This window comes from Camponotus floridanus, unplaced genomic scaffold (genome assembly GCF_003227725.1).
Source record: "Camponotus floridanus strain SB8 unplaced genomic scaffold, Cflo_v7.5 scaffold46, whole genome shotgun sequence".
NCBI lineage: Eukaryota > Metazoa > Arthropoda > Insecta > Hymenoptera > Formicidae > Camponotus > Camponotus floridanus.
The window spans coordinates 1,520,223-1,534,806 of record NW_020229614.1 but is presented as its reverse complement, the minus strand read 5'-3'; the positions used below and the strand labels follow the sequence as shown (position 1 = coordinate 1,534,806).

The following is a 14,584-nucleotide window of genomic DNA, read 5'->3' as shown; positions in this document are numbered from 1 at the left end:
TACCCCCTTGATCAATACTCGACTTCCTCCGCGTCGACCATGAATATCCTCACGGTCCTCCTCTCTGGACCGCGCGCAAGTTTCGTAATAGGATAGGATGTATATACGTCGAGACAAAAGAACCGCCGAGACGTCGGTGTAAAAGGCGATTTGTATGTGTGCAACGCGTCGAGAGATAAATAATTCGACGCCACGGTCCATGTAACTACAGAACGTTGCGCGAAAAAGTGCCAAGCTGTGTCATTCTATTTTTACATCGATCGATTGTATGAAATTGTGAAGGGAAAGTCAACTCTGAAACATATCATTTTTTTATTTATTTCAAAGAAACAAGATGAAAATGCTCACATTATGTTATATTAAAAAAAAAAAGAATTCCATATATATTATTCCAATGTATTATTATAAAGACAATTTTGTGTTTATAACAAATATTAAAAAATATTGAAAAGAAAATATCAAAATATTTTATCTCATTTTTATATAGAAAGCGATTTTTTTCCCGATTAAAAAATCTTTGGATAAAGGGGATTAGGGGATTATTTCATATTGAAGACCCTTTTCTATTACGAAGAACATGTTGTTGGCAGGAGAAAAATGTGCAGAAAGCATTGATTTCACGAGTGGCGACCTCAATTAAATGCTAGTAATAAAATACAAGCAATTATTGATTACTGATTCCTCAAAAAATTAATGATAGAGATTTTTATTAGAAACATTAATTAATTGAAATTTATATTGTAAAATAATATAAAGTACAATACTATTATATATGTCTATAATTGCGATTTATAATTATGTATATATATATATATATATATATATATATATATATATAATTATAAATTATATATAAAATATTCATCAAATTTTTTTTCCTAAAAATGGCAATGCAATATAGACTTTGTACGCAAATAAAACGATTTCAGACGCGATTGCCATAGGCAAAACTTTTCTCACGACTGATCAGATAATAATTTGAAATCGATAGTCATCGCTAATGCCTGTTGATTGCATGCTGGTTTTATGATTGGCTACCCGTTTATCGGTCCCTTTTCCTACCAATATCGGATACAGCTGTAAAACGTGCCCACGATGCCGCGCCCACACATATTCGTTTATGAGTATTTAATAAGCTACGCAGAATCGTCAGCAGTTTAAAGATCACGTAGGTGAAGGGTCTAAGATTTAAATATCTTAAACATATAGCTTCATATGTCTTTCGCATGTATGTCAATAGCAATGAATCTTTGCTATGCGCATAATTATGTGAATATTATAAGAAATTGCATTTATGATTGTGCAAAAGATGTTAGACCTTTTTGATTTAAATACATTCGTAGAATTCACCGTTAGTTAATTGACATGAAAATAATCATAAAGTAATCAATATAAAATTTGCTAGAAAAAGACTATGCACTATTGATTTTATTAATATTGGAAATATTGGATATATTTTTAATATAGTTTTTTAATAGATATGTTCCTAAATATGTTTCTTATTTTAAACTTTATATATTAATTTTTTACGTAAAAATTGAATTCTATTAAATTAAATATTGATTCAATTCGATTATAAAAAATTAATATTTAATGTAATATTATATAATTTATATGAACATAAAAAATACCTCGAATGTAGGTTAGATGACGAGGACGAGTTCGACGTGAAAGATTTCTTTTCGCTTCCTTATAACTGTCTTAGAACAGCCCGTCAAATGCCGTGTAATATTGAACTTCCATGCGATCACACATCTTTTCCTTCCGCAAATACATGCAGCATAATCGGAACTCGGAAGCCGATTGCTAAGTATTAGCTGTTATTCCATGAATGTTTTCTATTTACGAGACAAATTTCTAGTTTTCGATTGTTTCCTGAACGGTTGTCACGACGCTGCTCATAAAACAGGAAGTGGATCAGTTAGTCACAATGCATACATGCATTATTTTCCCTGGTCTGTATGTATCTTTATAAGCATACGCCACGTATGCATGCATCGTTATGCATTTTAATACATATCAGACTAGAGAAGTACCAGACAAAGTTGCATTCGTAGCAATGACCAAAATAGAATCGAAATATGAAAGATATAATTGTATCTCTATAAAAAAAGGACTGTTGCATAAAAAAACGGACATACGAAAAATATGCTCGATGCGGAATGTAAGGTTACTACATTTCACAGAAAGATAGAGACGCCTTCTTCCGCTAACAAAGCGTTTTCTCTATAATCATAAATAATAACATGTATATATATCATGAAATTGCATGGACTCTGGATACAAAATAGCGGAATGATAAAATGTGCATACGCGGAAAATCATAATATCGTGGCATCACAATGTCAAACAACGGTATAATTGGAACACACTCCACAAAAGAAAGAAGTCTTTCTCTCTCAATAATCGAAATATTTTTAGATATCTTATTCTGCAATGTATTTTAGATATCTTATTCTGTGACACACACATTGCAGAACACATTATCTCTTTTTCTCTCAATATTATACTCTTCCAAATTTATTTAAAAAATATTATAATAATTTTTATCTCGCATGTTTTCTCAATAATACTATGTGTATACTATTCATTATTTTGAATAAGAGTATTCTTTTACCCTAAATAATGATTCTACATTGGAAAAGCATTCAAGTTTACGGATAAAAACTAAAAAATGCGATAAAAATGAACCGGTACCAGGAGTCACCAGTTGGCGTGCCTAAAGATTCGGTCCTAAGCTCTGCCATGCTCTGATTATTACAGCATATATCGATTGTACCATGCTTCTATTTTTGATATCTTATCCCCAGAAACTCGATAAGTTGACAGAATTATATTAATCTATATACACACGCATACACACACATAGAATTCATTTTCATATGTCAAACTGTTTCTACAATGACGCAATATGCTCACGAATAAATCTTAAATTTATCAATTATAGATGGTTGATTCAAGAATTCACTCAAGACAGTGAATTTTGAAACAAGTTATAATCGATAGATTTAATACAGATTTGTTAGAATCAAACACTTGTGAAGTAAGACGATTAAAATTATTGAAATTTAATACAACGATTTTGCAAAATTTGTAAATGTTACAATATTTGTAAAATATTTTATTTGTTATATGGTGCACGTAAAGGATTTCATATGTTATATCGTGCATGTAAAGAATTTTGTTATAAGTAAGAAAGCATAAAAATTTCAAGATAAATTGATTCTTTCTTTTCTTCTTCATAAGGATGTATTATTTTATTTTACATGTGTTGTCTTTGACTTAATTAATTGACTATTGAAGCATATATAACTGTTAAGTCTAGTTTTAAGTCTAATTTTATTTAATTAAGTCTAATTTTATTTTTCTTACATTTGTTACATTTTATTATTTTTTATATTACATCTGGAGTATAATGTTATGTAATTAAAATGTCAAAATACAATTTATTAATATTTATTAATATTTAAGCATTATCTTATTTCTATTTCTCATCATAATAAGTTACTGCAAGGTTTTTTATTTCTAGAATAAAATTGACATGGAATTAGTCAATATGTAAAATGCAATTGTACTATTAATTATTTATAGTATTGTTTACAAGCAATTAAAAAAATATTACATTACTTCTTATTAATATCAACAATGTGATTAATTAAATTAATGTGATCATTTAAATTATTTTATTGAAATAATCTACAACTAATCATCATAATAATTTCCTTCTCTCTATTTATCTATTTAATTAATTATTTTAACACGCATTATTATATATTACATATATACTATGTATTATATTAATATTAATTTTAATTATTAATATTAATTTGCCAGAATAAATATATATTAATACTTATTTAGACACATTGTAATTAAAACATATCGGAAATAAGTGCAAGGATGCGTTATAATATGGGATGTTCGTATCGTTAAAAGGTACAGAATAGGAGTACTGGTCGCATTGTTTTGCGATAATAGAAATCAAAATAATTGTTTCCTGATATTTTATGTAAATAAATATTCCAGAATAATAATAAAGAGATATATTTTGTATATTTTACATTTACATCATCGCATATTATACAGGATGTCCCAGAACACTATATATACAAGAGCTTGTAAGGAGGTAGAGCGCAGTATATTGAACAAAAAGATCTTATACCGCTTTATAATTTCCGCAATTATAATAGAAATATGAAATATTAAAATCAAACGAATTAGAAAAGCGCTCAGCTATTACACGGTCCAATATTTGTCACGGTGTCAAGCATTTTCAGAGCTATGAATTATATATGGAAGGACTATGAATACAATAAATGTTTCTGAATCAAATAAAGCTCATTTATGTTTATTCACCTGCACATCATTTATGTGACGAGTTCATCAGTATTTGGTAATACCGACAAAGCTATTTGGTGTATGTCTGCTATTAGCACGGATGCGCACCAAATGGTGATTTTATCAACAGCTGCAAAATATCTCTGGCTAAATAATTCCAGCTCTCAAAAGTAGATGGAATGAAATCGTTGTATGGATTTCAAGTTTTAAAGGTTAGACCGTTGTGATTGCTTTTGCTTTGACTTTTATTATTCATGTAATATTTAAGTTTAGTAATATTTAAACGTAAGCGTAAAGTTATTTAAATAATTGATAACATTCTCTAATCTCTGTGTTTCGGTGAAGCTAGTAAAGATTAGTTGGCAATGACGGAAATATCGTCCAAACGGTATCAAAAATTTTTGTTGCATATATTTATAATATAGAGACGCTCAATTTTTATTAATAGAGCATACTCGATCATTTATAATACCTTATTTTATTTATTTATATATAGAGATCTTAATTCTAAGAGAACATCCTACATTGATTGGGATGAATATTTTATGGCTATAGCGTTCCTTTCCGCAAAACGCAGCAAAGATCCCTGTACCCAGGTCGGTGCTTGTATTGTTAATAATGATAAACGAATTGTTGGCATTGGATATAATGGAATGCCCATGGGATGTGATGATGATAAATTTCCATGGGGAAAAGGCTCTCATAACAGAGATTTAGATACAAAATATCTTTATGGTACCATATATGATATTTTTTATACAAAAAAATACATATATATATATATATATATATATATATATATATAATAAATTAAAATATTAATAATATTAATAAACTAAATAATAAAATAAAAATATTATTTAACTATTCATTATGGCATTGGATTATAGTATGTCACGCAGAAATTAACGCAGTTTTAAACAAGAATTCAAGTGACGTTAAGGACTGTACAATGTATGTTGGTTTGTTTCCATGCAACGAATGCGCAAAAGTAGTAATACAATCTGGCATAAAAACAATAATATACATGTCCGATAAAAATGGTCATAAAGTCGAGACAATAGCTGCAAAGAAAATGTTTGATGCTGCTGGTATAAAGTATAGGTATTGTTAATTGGAATGGCTGTCATTAATTTACTACTACAATTGCAAGATCTTGCATTTTCTTTTACAGCAAAAATTTATAATAATAATTAATTTCTTTTTAGACAATATATCCCAAAAAATCAAAAAATAGAAATTAACTTTAGTGATATTAATTGGAATCAGATGAGTCAATTACCACAAACTCCAATAAAACAAGAAGATTAAAAAAAGAAAAATACAAAAACAAATCAATTGTATTATATATGAAAGAGGAAGAGAGAGAATAACAGAAATTATATCTTATTTTTATGTTTTATATATTCCTTTATAGAATATATATTTTATCTAGACAAATTTATTACATCTACAAAACATAAAAATATATAGTCCTCTTAGAATTGTGAATAACACAAAAATTAGGTTTCTTCTATTAGTATGCATAATGGTTGCATGTACAGTAAACAAATTGTCTTTCTATTCATGTTTCTATTCATTTATTTATTTTTTCATTTGACATTTCATAAGTTGAATCTTTCCAAGTAATGTTAATCACCAGATAGCACGTAAAAGTACAACTTGTGATTGTATTTATTGGATATTGATTTTTCTGAAAGATCAAACATTAATATTTACATATAAAAGTTAATTAAGAGTAGGTACAAATGCAGGCAAAGCAAACCTGCTCTTTTTTTTCAAACTTTACAGATTTGATAAGTCTCGTTTTTGTAGCCTTAACAAGATGATCATGCAGAAAATAAATAAAATAATATACAGAAAGAATAAAACAATTGCAGTGAGATTAACAAGAAAAAGCACGGAATTAAACCCTATCAATTTTGAAGAAACTTGACAGGATTATAAAGTGAATAAAAATATTGTTAGACTCAAGTAAAATTCATTTTTATAGTCATAAGCTTCAAAATTGATAAAGTTGAGTTCTGAGCTTTCTCTTGTAAAATAGAATTAAGTATATGACACAACTCTCTCTTTATGCATTTTACCTGCTGTACAAATGTAATTAGTGATAATTTTCTTATGGCATAATGTAATAAGAAATATGTAACAATGTTTATTTTCTCTTTGAATTAAGCGGAGTATGATAGATTAGTTTTACATGATATAATATTATGGTGATGTAATATAATAAAAAGAAACGGTTAAACATAAGGATACTTGATATATATATAAATATATATATATATATATATATATATATATATATATATATATGTGTGTGTATGTTAATATGTATTTTATGTACATACTATACATTCGAATTCGTTCAATTAAAATGCTATTCCATTTATTCCTCAGTGAATATAATGTGAGGAAAGTTAGAGACATGAGCATGATTATATTACGGAATCTGAAAATTCATCACATAGAAATGTTTTTCGTATTACAGAAAATTGAAATTACATATCAAAATTACATATCAGCATAATACATCATGAATCGTCAAATCAATGAATATTTAAAATATTATTTGTTATGTCATTAAAATGTCAATATTGTTTTATATCAGTACTTTTGCACTTTTGATATATATTTGACATTATATAATATCAATCATTATATTGTGATTATATCATTTTATCGATTATGTGACTTTTTTTCAATCACTTTTTGTTTAATGAAACAAAATATTTGAATAAATTCTAAAGATATATCTATGTAGACTATTTTGTGATATCGAAAAATAGAATAACATGACAAATTTTATGTTCAATTATTTATTGTAATAATGAAATCAAATATGTATGCGCGCAAAAAGTGCACGAGTCACATATTTAATAAAGATTATTAATAATTAAAAAATTCTGTGTGATGAATTCAATTATATTCTCTTAGAGATGAAAGAGAGAGAGTGAGAGTGAAAGAGAGAAGATATTGTCTAGAGAATAACCCAAGCTAGTACAATATTATGTTTGGGGATTAAAAGACAAATCTAGATTCAGCTCTTGACAAATTCGAATATAATTCGTAATTAGCACTATTTATTTTCTATGTTTTGATGTTTGTGTCTATGCACGTGATCAAAGTTTTTATATCGAGGTAACAACCTCCGGTAAAGATTGGAGCAATTAATATGTAAGCTATTTCAAGAACACTTGGAATCAGAGTTCAATACTCTTCATTGTAGAAAAAAAAATTTAAATAAAACAAATTTAAAAAGATTAAAATTTTCGATACAGATACACACATGGTCATGATGTCTAATTGCGTTTTTTAATGAAATTTTTGTGGATATATAAATATATATTAAATTATATATATATATATATATATATATATATATATATATATATATTAAATTATATATATATATTATATATATATATATTAAATTATATATATATATATATATATATATATATATAAAATTTGTAAATATATATATATATAAAATTATATATATATATATAAAATTTGTAAATATATATATATATATATATATATATATAAAATTTGTATCATATTTTAGAAATAAATTGCCAATATAATCTTATTTCAATGAAACTATTCCATCGATTTTCGACTTCTGATTTTACGATAATAACCGGCATATACTTTGCGAGTAAATAAGAAGGTAAATATAACTAATACAATAAAATATAGATACCTATTATATGTTTATGATTATTGTTATGACGTGTTTGAGTAGGTGATTAACATTCAGATAATATTCATCAGCGGCAAATTTCACTCGTCGCTCATTGAAAGAAAGTCGTAAGACATATACACTTATAGTATTTGAAATATGTACAAACATTATTAATAGCTCGGTAGTACCTATGGTCATTTCGTATCGAAAATGTTTTTACGAAAAAAACTGAAAACTTATAAATAGCACATTATTTCCGAAAATTAAATGAGGTAATTATAATATCCCTTGACTTGTACCAATAGGCTTTAAACCTTTAATGTTCATTAAAATTTCCGCAATCCGTCGATGTATACATGTATGATGATAATCGTTATCAGCACACTAACGACTTTTCGATTTAAGATATACTTTGGTAGTTGGCGTATACAATACGCAGTTTATCGTTTCTATAATAACTTTCACGGAGACTTTCGCAAACGGACACTACTTATTTATTGACTTCTCGATGGAATATCAGGGCTCCAATCCAAACGTAGATTATTACCCTGAGCAAAAACGCAAGAATAAAATATCTGTATCTAGGAGGAAAAGCGTTAGGTCATTTTGTTCATTCAAATCAAAAGTTTATGGGTGAGACGAATCAGAAGTTAGTACACGATGTGGGAATAAAGTCCATTCAAATGCGGCGACGGACATGCACGGTATAGTACTCGATGCTCGATGATCATTTTGCCTCTACATAGTAGAGTATTATGTAGGCATCGCTGGAAATTGTACACCTTAACCTCGAGTAGAAATATTCGCATAGAACGCGCGTATGTATGTATACAAGTCTTGTCTTTTTGTACCAATGTGTTAGTCTCGCACGCGTTATTTTACACACTGCACGTCTCGTACACAAAACAATCCGCACTTTTGTCGACTACATCCCTCCCGTTCTGATCTCCATTCCTCTCTTCGCGTTTAGCGTTGCCACCCACAATAAGTAGAACGTGAATCAAATTAATAGTTGATCTCGATTGTTAACTAATATTTAGCTAAGTCGTCACCTCTTTTCCCTTTTTTATCCTCATAACATTTCGGACCACATTAAAAATCATAGATGGGTCCGCGTCGTATTGTAATTTATTAAGATTGTTTATCCAGCATTGTTCTAGCACTGTTCGCACGTAGTGCGAAATACTCTCGAGGAACCAGTTCTTGTATAACACATGTTTTACTCGATTGGTTATTTCGCCAATTTCGCTTCATTTCTTTTTGTCACGACACCTAAAATATGATTTTAAGTTCTCTAACGCAGATTAGGACGCTTCGCACACCTGCTTTTCATTGACTCGCTAACTACGATAGCGATTCAGTGACGCTGCAATAGCGCGTGCCTGGATCAGTTTTTAATCGAGTTCTCTTTTTCTTGATGATTGTTGGTTTTCGGCTCAGGCGGCCGAAACGCGGTAGCGAATGGGAACCGCACGTGACATTTCGCCATGTAATCGGCTATCGTATCGTCGCAGTGTCCAAAGTCGCCGTTACGCAATGCCTCGAGCACCTTTGTGCAGTTCTGCAATGTCACGCCTTCCAAATTCTCGATGTTAGTCACAAGGGATAGCGCTCTCGCCTGTGCGGACGGGTCCAGGACATATAACATCCTGGCGGCTTGCAACAGATGCGCCAGCGAATTCCTACTCTTCTTCAAGTATTCGGAGTTTAATTGAGCCGGCTTTGTACTGGAGAAGATTCCGACAGTCTGACGTTTTACTACTTCACCTACTGCTCCTTCCAACGGCACCTTGCTGGTATGCAATAGAAAACGCACCAAACACGTATGCAAATCTGGATTGTTCGCATCCAGTCTATGAGCGCGTTTTATGGAGCGTAGCATGAGAAGAGTGCGACCTGTAAAAGAAATAGCCATTTACTATCTTGCGCGTCAAACAAGAATCAATTCTGCAAAATTATTTTCGTCAATGATTGATTCGACTTGTGCATGCACTATTGAACATATTCCTAAAGTACCTTTGCGAATATATATTTCGAAAGCCATAAGATGTGTTTCTATTCGATTCGACGCCAGTTCTTGCAACGGCTGCAGAAACTTTATTGCTTGTTCCAGAGGATCTTCGACCTGAAAAATATATATAAAAATAAATTTAAGTTATGCATGTTTAGTAAATTATGCATATGAAGTCAATTTTACTGATTCATTTCTTTTTTGAAGAGATTTTCCATTTTTATTACTTATAAATTGCCATAAAAATCGTCAACGTTTAAATAGTATCATCGACGCTTAAATAATAACGTCGATTTGTGACACTTGTTAGATTTAAAGAAATTACACTTATTCTATATATCATTTATAAGATATTAACCCTTTCCAGCTTTTCCGGAATTAATTCGTCTAGTGTAGGTTGTTCGAGATCAGGATCATTTTGTTGTCGAGATTTGTTGTGCTGCTCTCTTTTTTCCTGAGCTTGAGCGGCTTGTTGTCGTTCCAATTCTGCCTTTCTGCGTTGTTTTCTCTGTTTGTTTCTTAGCTTCTTCAATTCGGATGGCGCCAAGTTTTCTGTAACACAGCAAAAAAACAACATTATATTTCTAATAAAAATCCCCCTCTTCGCTCTCTATCTCTTCGCTTTTGCTGACGTATTTTATAAGATTGTATACGGTACTTTTAAAAAAACGAAGGAGAGATCAGTTTCAACATAATTTCCGCCGCTTTTAAATATCAGCGTAATCTCTTCGGTTTTGCTGACGTACTTTACAAGGTTGTATATGGTATTTCACGATATGGTTGATAAAATATACGGTCTGGCCGGTTTTTCTATCTTTTTTTTCCACTTTTCCTCGCCTTCGGTCGTGGCTAGGCTTATTGATAGTTATTCAGTAAGTCTGGCATGCGTGCACGTGCCTCGCGTGCTCCTTAGTCACGTGCACGCCTGGCGGATACCGTGGGACGGGTAGTAGAAGTAGAAAGGAGCCCCTTGCGCCAAAGCTGCGTAATCGCTCGCCGAAAACCGTAAATATATCCAGGCATTTCGCGAAAAACGATTACCGAGGAAATGATCACGTCGGCTTTCTGCCAGTAATTGAGTAAGACAGCGGTAAAACGTAATGACAAGACAGGCGGATAAGTTAGGGTCACTTTTGTTGAACTTTAAAAGATAATGCAGGATGCCCTTTATCAATACAAAAGATTTCTCAGAGCTTTATCCTGCATTCTTAGAGAAGGTTATCTTAAATTCTTCTTACGCAATATATACTTTAAAAATAATGCCACAAGTTTCACTTTCTTTCGCTCTGTTTTCTCTCTATTATTATAAAATTATTCAACTGAAAATATTTTTAAGTATTTCATAATAAATGATTTATTATTCTTGGAATATATAAAGATAGAAGAAAATCAGAAAGAGATGAAAAAAAAACCTTTTTAATATTTTCCAACATTTCCATTCATCAATTGCCTTGATGATTAGTCATTATGAAGAAAAGTGAGACAAAAAGTTTTGATTGTTGCGCTAATCTGCAAACATTTAGCTTGCTCAGTAGGCATTAACGTTTTAATTACCTTTATTAATTTAATATGATAGCGCAAAAATATCACGAGCGCTTTCCAATTATGTAAGGGCTAGTCGATGCTTTATTAGAACGCGGTAGAGAATTGTTGCTATGCTTCGTAAATTCGCAAATAGCGTAGGTGTTACCTCAGAAAGGATTCACATGATTCTTTGAAAGGCGATTCCATCTTATCTCTTACATAAGAATTATTTACATGCTATTTCGGCATTGGATATACATATTGTAATTTGTGCGCAAGATTTATACGATTTCAAATCGCTATTATCCTACATATAACCCATGATATTATTCATATAATTAATTTATATATATATACGAAAAAAATATTTATATTTTTTGTAGAAATTATTATACATCTTTCTTTATGATAATACTATTATCTTATCTTATTTTAATAGATGAGGACGTATAGAACTTGCAATATAAACTTATCAAAAACACTTTGTAATGTCCTATAATTAATGTTCACTCAATAAAACTTTGATTAATAGTGGGGCAATAACCTTCATTATTAATTAAATATACAAGGATCAACGATGGATTTTTCATCCTTGATAAAATAAAAAGAAGGACCTTGCACGCCTGTTACGAGTATGCTCAGGAATGTGGAGCAACGGGCGTGCAAGTCTTTCATGCAAATTGCATCCCTCTATGAACTCGCATGCGTGCACAATTAAATGCGTCGGCCTTGCCATCGTTAAAATCATTCGCGATTATTATGAAAATTCAATCATCATGTCATTGATCAGATTTCCGCAAATCCTTGCAATTATCTACAAAACTGGATTCAATCTCGTGCTCTTGGAATAATTGCAGCCTTAAGATACCTTAAGTTTGTTCCTTGCAATGTTGTCCATTCAGTAATTTATGTGTAACGAATTTAGCAAATAATTTCAGTCACGTTTGAAAGCGCGATGCAAAGCAAGATGTACTGTTTCTGATTTATAAGCGACATAATGCACTTTTGTATGGTCTTTCAATGTAACATGCGAAAAATTAAATCGGTTCCTCGATCGCCTTCAATGTGTAACTGCACCTTTACGTGTACCGTTATGTCCCATGAATGATGATTTGTACTCCTATGCAATTGCTGGGGCAATTACGTGAACAATATATTCACAATACGCGCTGCTAATAATTGCTCATTCGATTTAAAAACGAGATAAATAAATTATCGAAATTATTATGTTATGACGAAAATATTATGTTTCTAATTTTTCTATAATTTATTTTCTTTTTTCGTATTTTAATGGAGAAATAATCTACAAGATTCATATTTTATAATGTAGAAATAATCTTTAAGATACAAACAGCTTATAAGTTATAGTATCCAACTTAAATGACTTCTAAAAACACTTAATCGTAATTTTTTATTGAATAGAAATAAATGCTGATGTGTAGTTCTTGAAAGAAACTCGAGAGACGTTCAACTCATTTATAAATATAATAATACATTGCAGAAATCGATGATTTCTCTATGACACCCACAGAGTAATTTACGTAATCTGTTGTAGTCTTCCCGATACATTGCTATGTAGCCCATATCACATCACGTCATGACAAATGGATCCTGTTAAATTCATCTATCCGAGATATTCGCAGCGTGTAAATCGTATTGTTTTTCATCGCACATTCGAAACAAAAGTGTTCTCCATGTGGAAATCGCGTGCAGAGATATTGCCTGTTTTTGCGACCCGCAGTCATTATCATCTCGCCCACGCGAGATGAGTCGTCGGAGATTTTTTTTCAACAAAGGCACGATTTGCGAGCCGAGGTCGGCACAAAAGATGCACCGGCTTCGTGCAACAAATTCAGCCGGATTTACCGCGTAAAACAATTGTGATTACGTAAGGGTTGCAGAAATGACGGGGGCGGCAAGGACGGCACACTGGAAAAGGATGCCACGCTTCAAACGCCGTCATTAGAACGCAAAGACAAAGAAAAAGCGTGCAAATGACATCTACCGCCGACGCTGTCTTTTAATTGAACACGCAGGAAACTCGAATGCATTTCAATTTCGCAAAGTGAGTCCTTTCTCATGCTAATCTTGCGGAAAAAAACCTTCCTCTTGCAGTGCATTTAGAACTTGTCATTGAATTAGAAACATGTGTGATAAAGATGCGCAATAAATATAGCGGCGAAAAAATTGAGATAATCGTTATACCCTTGATCTTATTAATATTACTTGGTACGTAAAACATAAACTGCAGAAAATTGGCGAATGCGAGTATGTAAAATAAATCGATAAATAATAAACTCAAACAATACAGAAGATCAGAAAATTTATCAACACGTTGATATATAAATACATATATAAATATATATGCGAATATATGTTGAATAAAATGATTCAATTTTTATGTTTTCTTTTTTTATCAAAATTTTCGATACGCCTGGATTCAATCGTTAAACAAGCGAAAGTTCAAGAACGTTTCACGTATATATCAATGAGTGAATTGAATGTACATATGTATTGTTATATTACGTGATATTGGTCAACGAAATTTCTTCGAGCAAGTCGGCAACCAGAAATTCAACAAGTGCATCCAAGAAACCGTTTTCACAACATGAAATCGTCGCAACATGAATCGTATCGATTTATTACCATAGCCATATACAATCTACAGTTCCGCGTTCAATCCCTTCACAATGTATTTTACGATGAGATCATTCGCAAAAATTCCACTTTTTCATCGATAGATTACATTCTTTCGATGGCAATGTAAAAAACAACGTGCATAACAGGAAGAATCATCGGTTGATTAATTACACTGAATAGTATAAATATTACACAACTGTTTTATTAAATGAGTAGAATATGATAATTAGCAAATATAATAATATTTGCAATTTGGCAAAATATAATTTTTTATCGTATAATAGGATATAATCAATCAGCTTATAATTGTACAAGCGGATATTTTATTAGCTGATATGATATTAATAATGCCAGAATAATCGACAATAATACTAGCAATG

General features: G+C 30.7%; 2 protein-coding genes across 2 annotated transcripts in view; one reads left to right on the top strand and one right to left on the bottom strand.

Annotated features, from left to right (window-relative positions):
• The first annotated feature begins 4,387 nt into the window (after window positions 1-4,387).
• LOC105254445 (deoxycytidylate deaminase) lies at window positions 4,388-5,715 on the top strand. Its single transcript, XM_011263120.3, has 4 exons — window positions 4,388-4,726; window positions 4,835-5,073; window positions 5,229-5,442; window positions 5,547-5,715. The coding sequence occupies exons 1-4, from the start codon at window positions 4,704-4,706 to the stop codon at window positions 5,647-5,649; spliced, it is 579 nt and encodes a 192-aa protein (XP_011261422.1). The 5' UTR covers window positions 4,388-4,703; the 3' UTR covers window positions 5,650-5,715.
• A 3,187-nt stretch (window positions 5,716-8,902) lies between these two features.
• The window catches only part of LOC105254444 (N-alpha-acetyltransferase 15, NatA auxiliary subunit), a 34,881-nt gene continuing 29,199 nt past the window's right edge, over window positions 8,903-14,584 (bottom strand). Inside the window, exons 9-11 of the mRNA XM_011263119.2 lie at window positions 10,399-10,592; window positions 10,046-10,154; window positions 8,903-9,925 (exon numbers count right to left, since the gene is read on the bottom strand). Coding sequence (XP_011261421.1) covers window positions 9,417-9,925; window positions 10,046-10,154; window positions 10,399-10,592 — 812 coding nt within the window. The 3' untranslated portion in view covers window positions 8,903-9,416. The remainder of the gene's footprint in view (window positions 9,926-10,045; window positions 10,155-10,398; window positions 10,593-14,584) is intronic.

Bases quoted from the DNA above. Each gene is read 5' to 3' on its own strand.
- LOC105254445 (XM_011263120.3), top strand. From the start codon at position 4,704: ATGACGGAAATATCGTCCAAACG. The intron at 4,727-4,834 runs GTATCAAAAATT...ATTTATATATAG, and splicing joins ACGGAAATATCGTCCAAACG to AGATCTTAATTCTAAGAGAA. The intron at 5,443-5,546 runs GTATTGTTAATT...ATTTCTTTTTAG, and splicing joins GCTGCTGGTATAAAGTATAG to ACAATATATCCCAAAAAATC.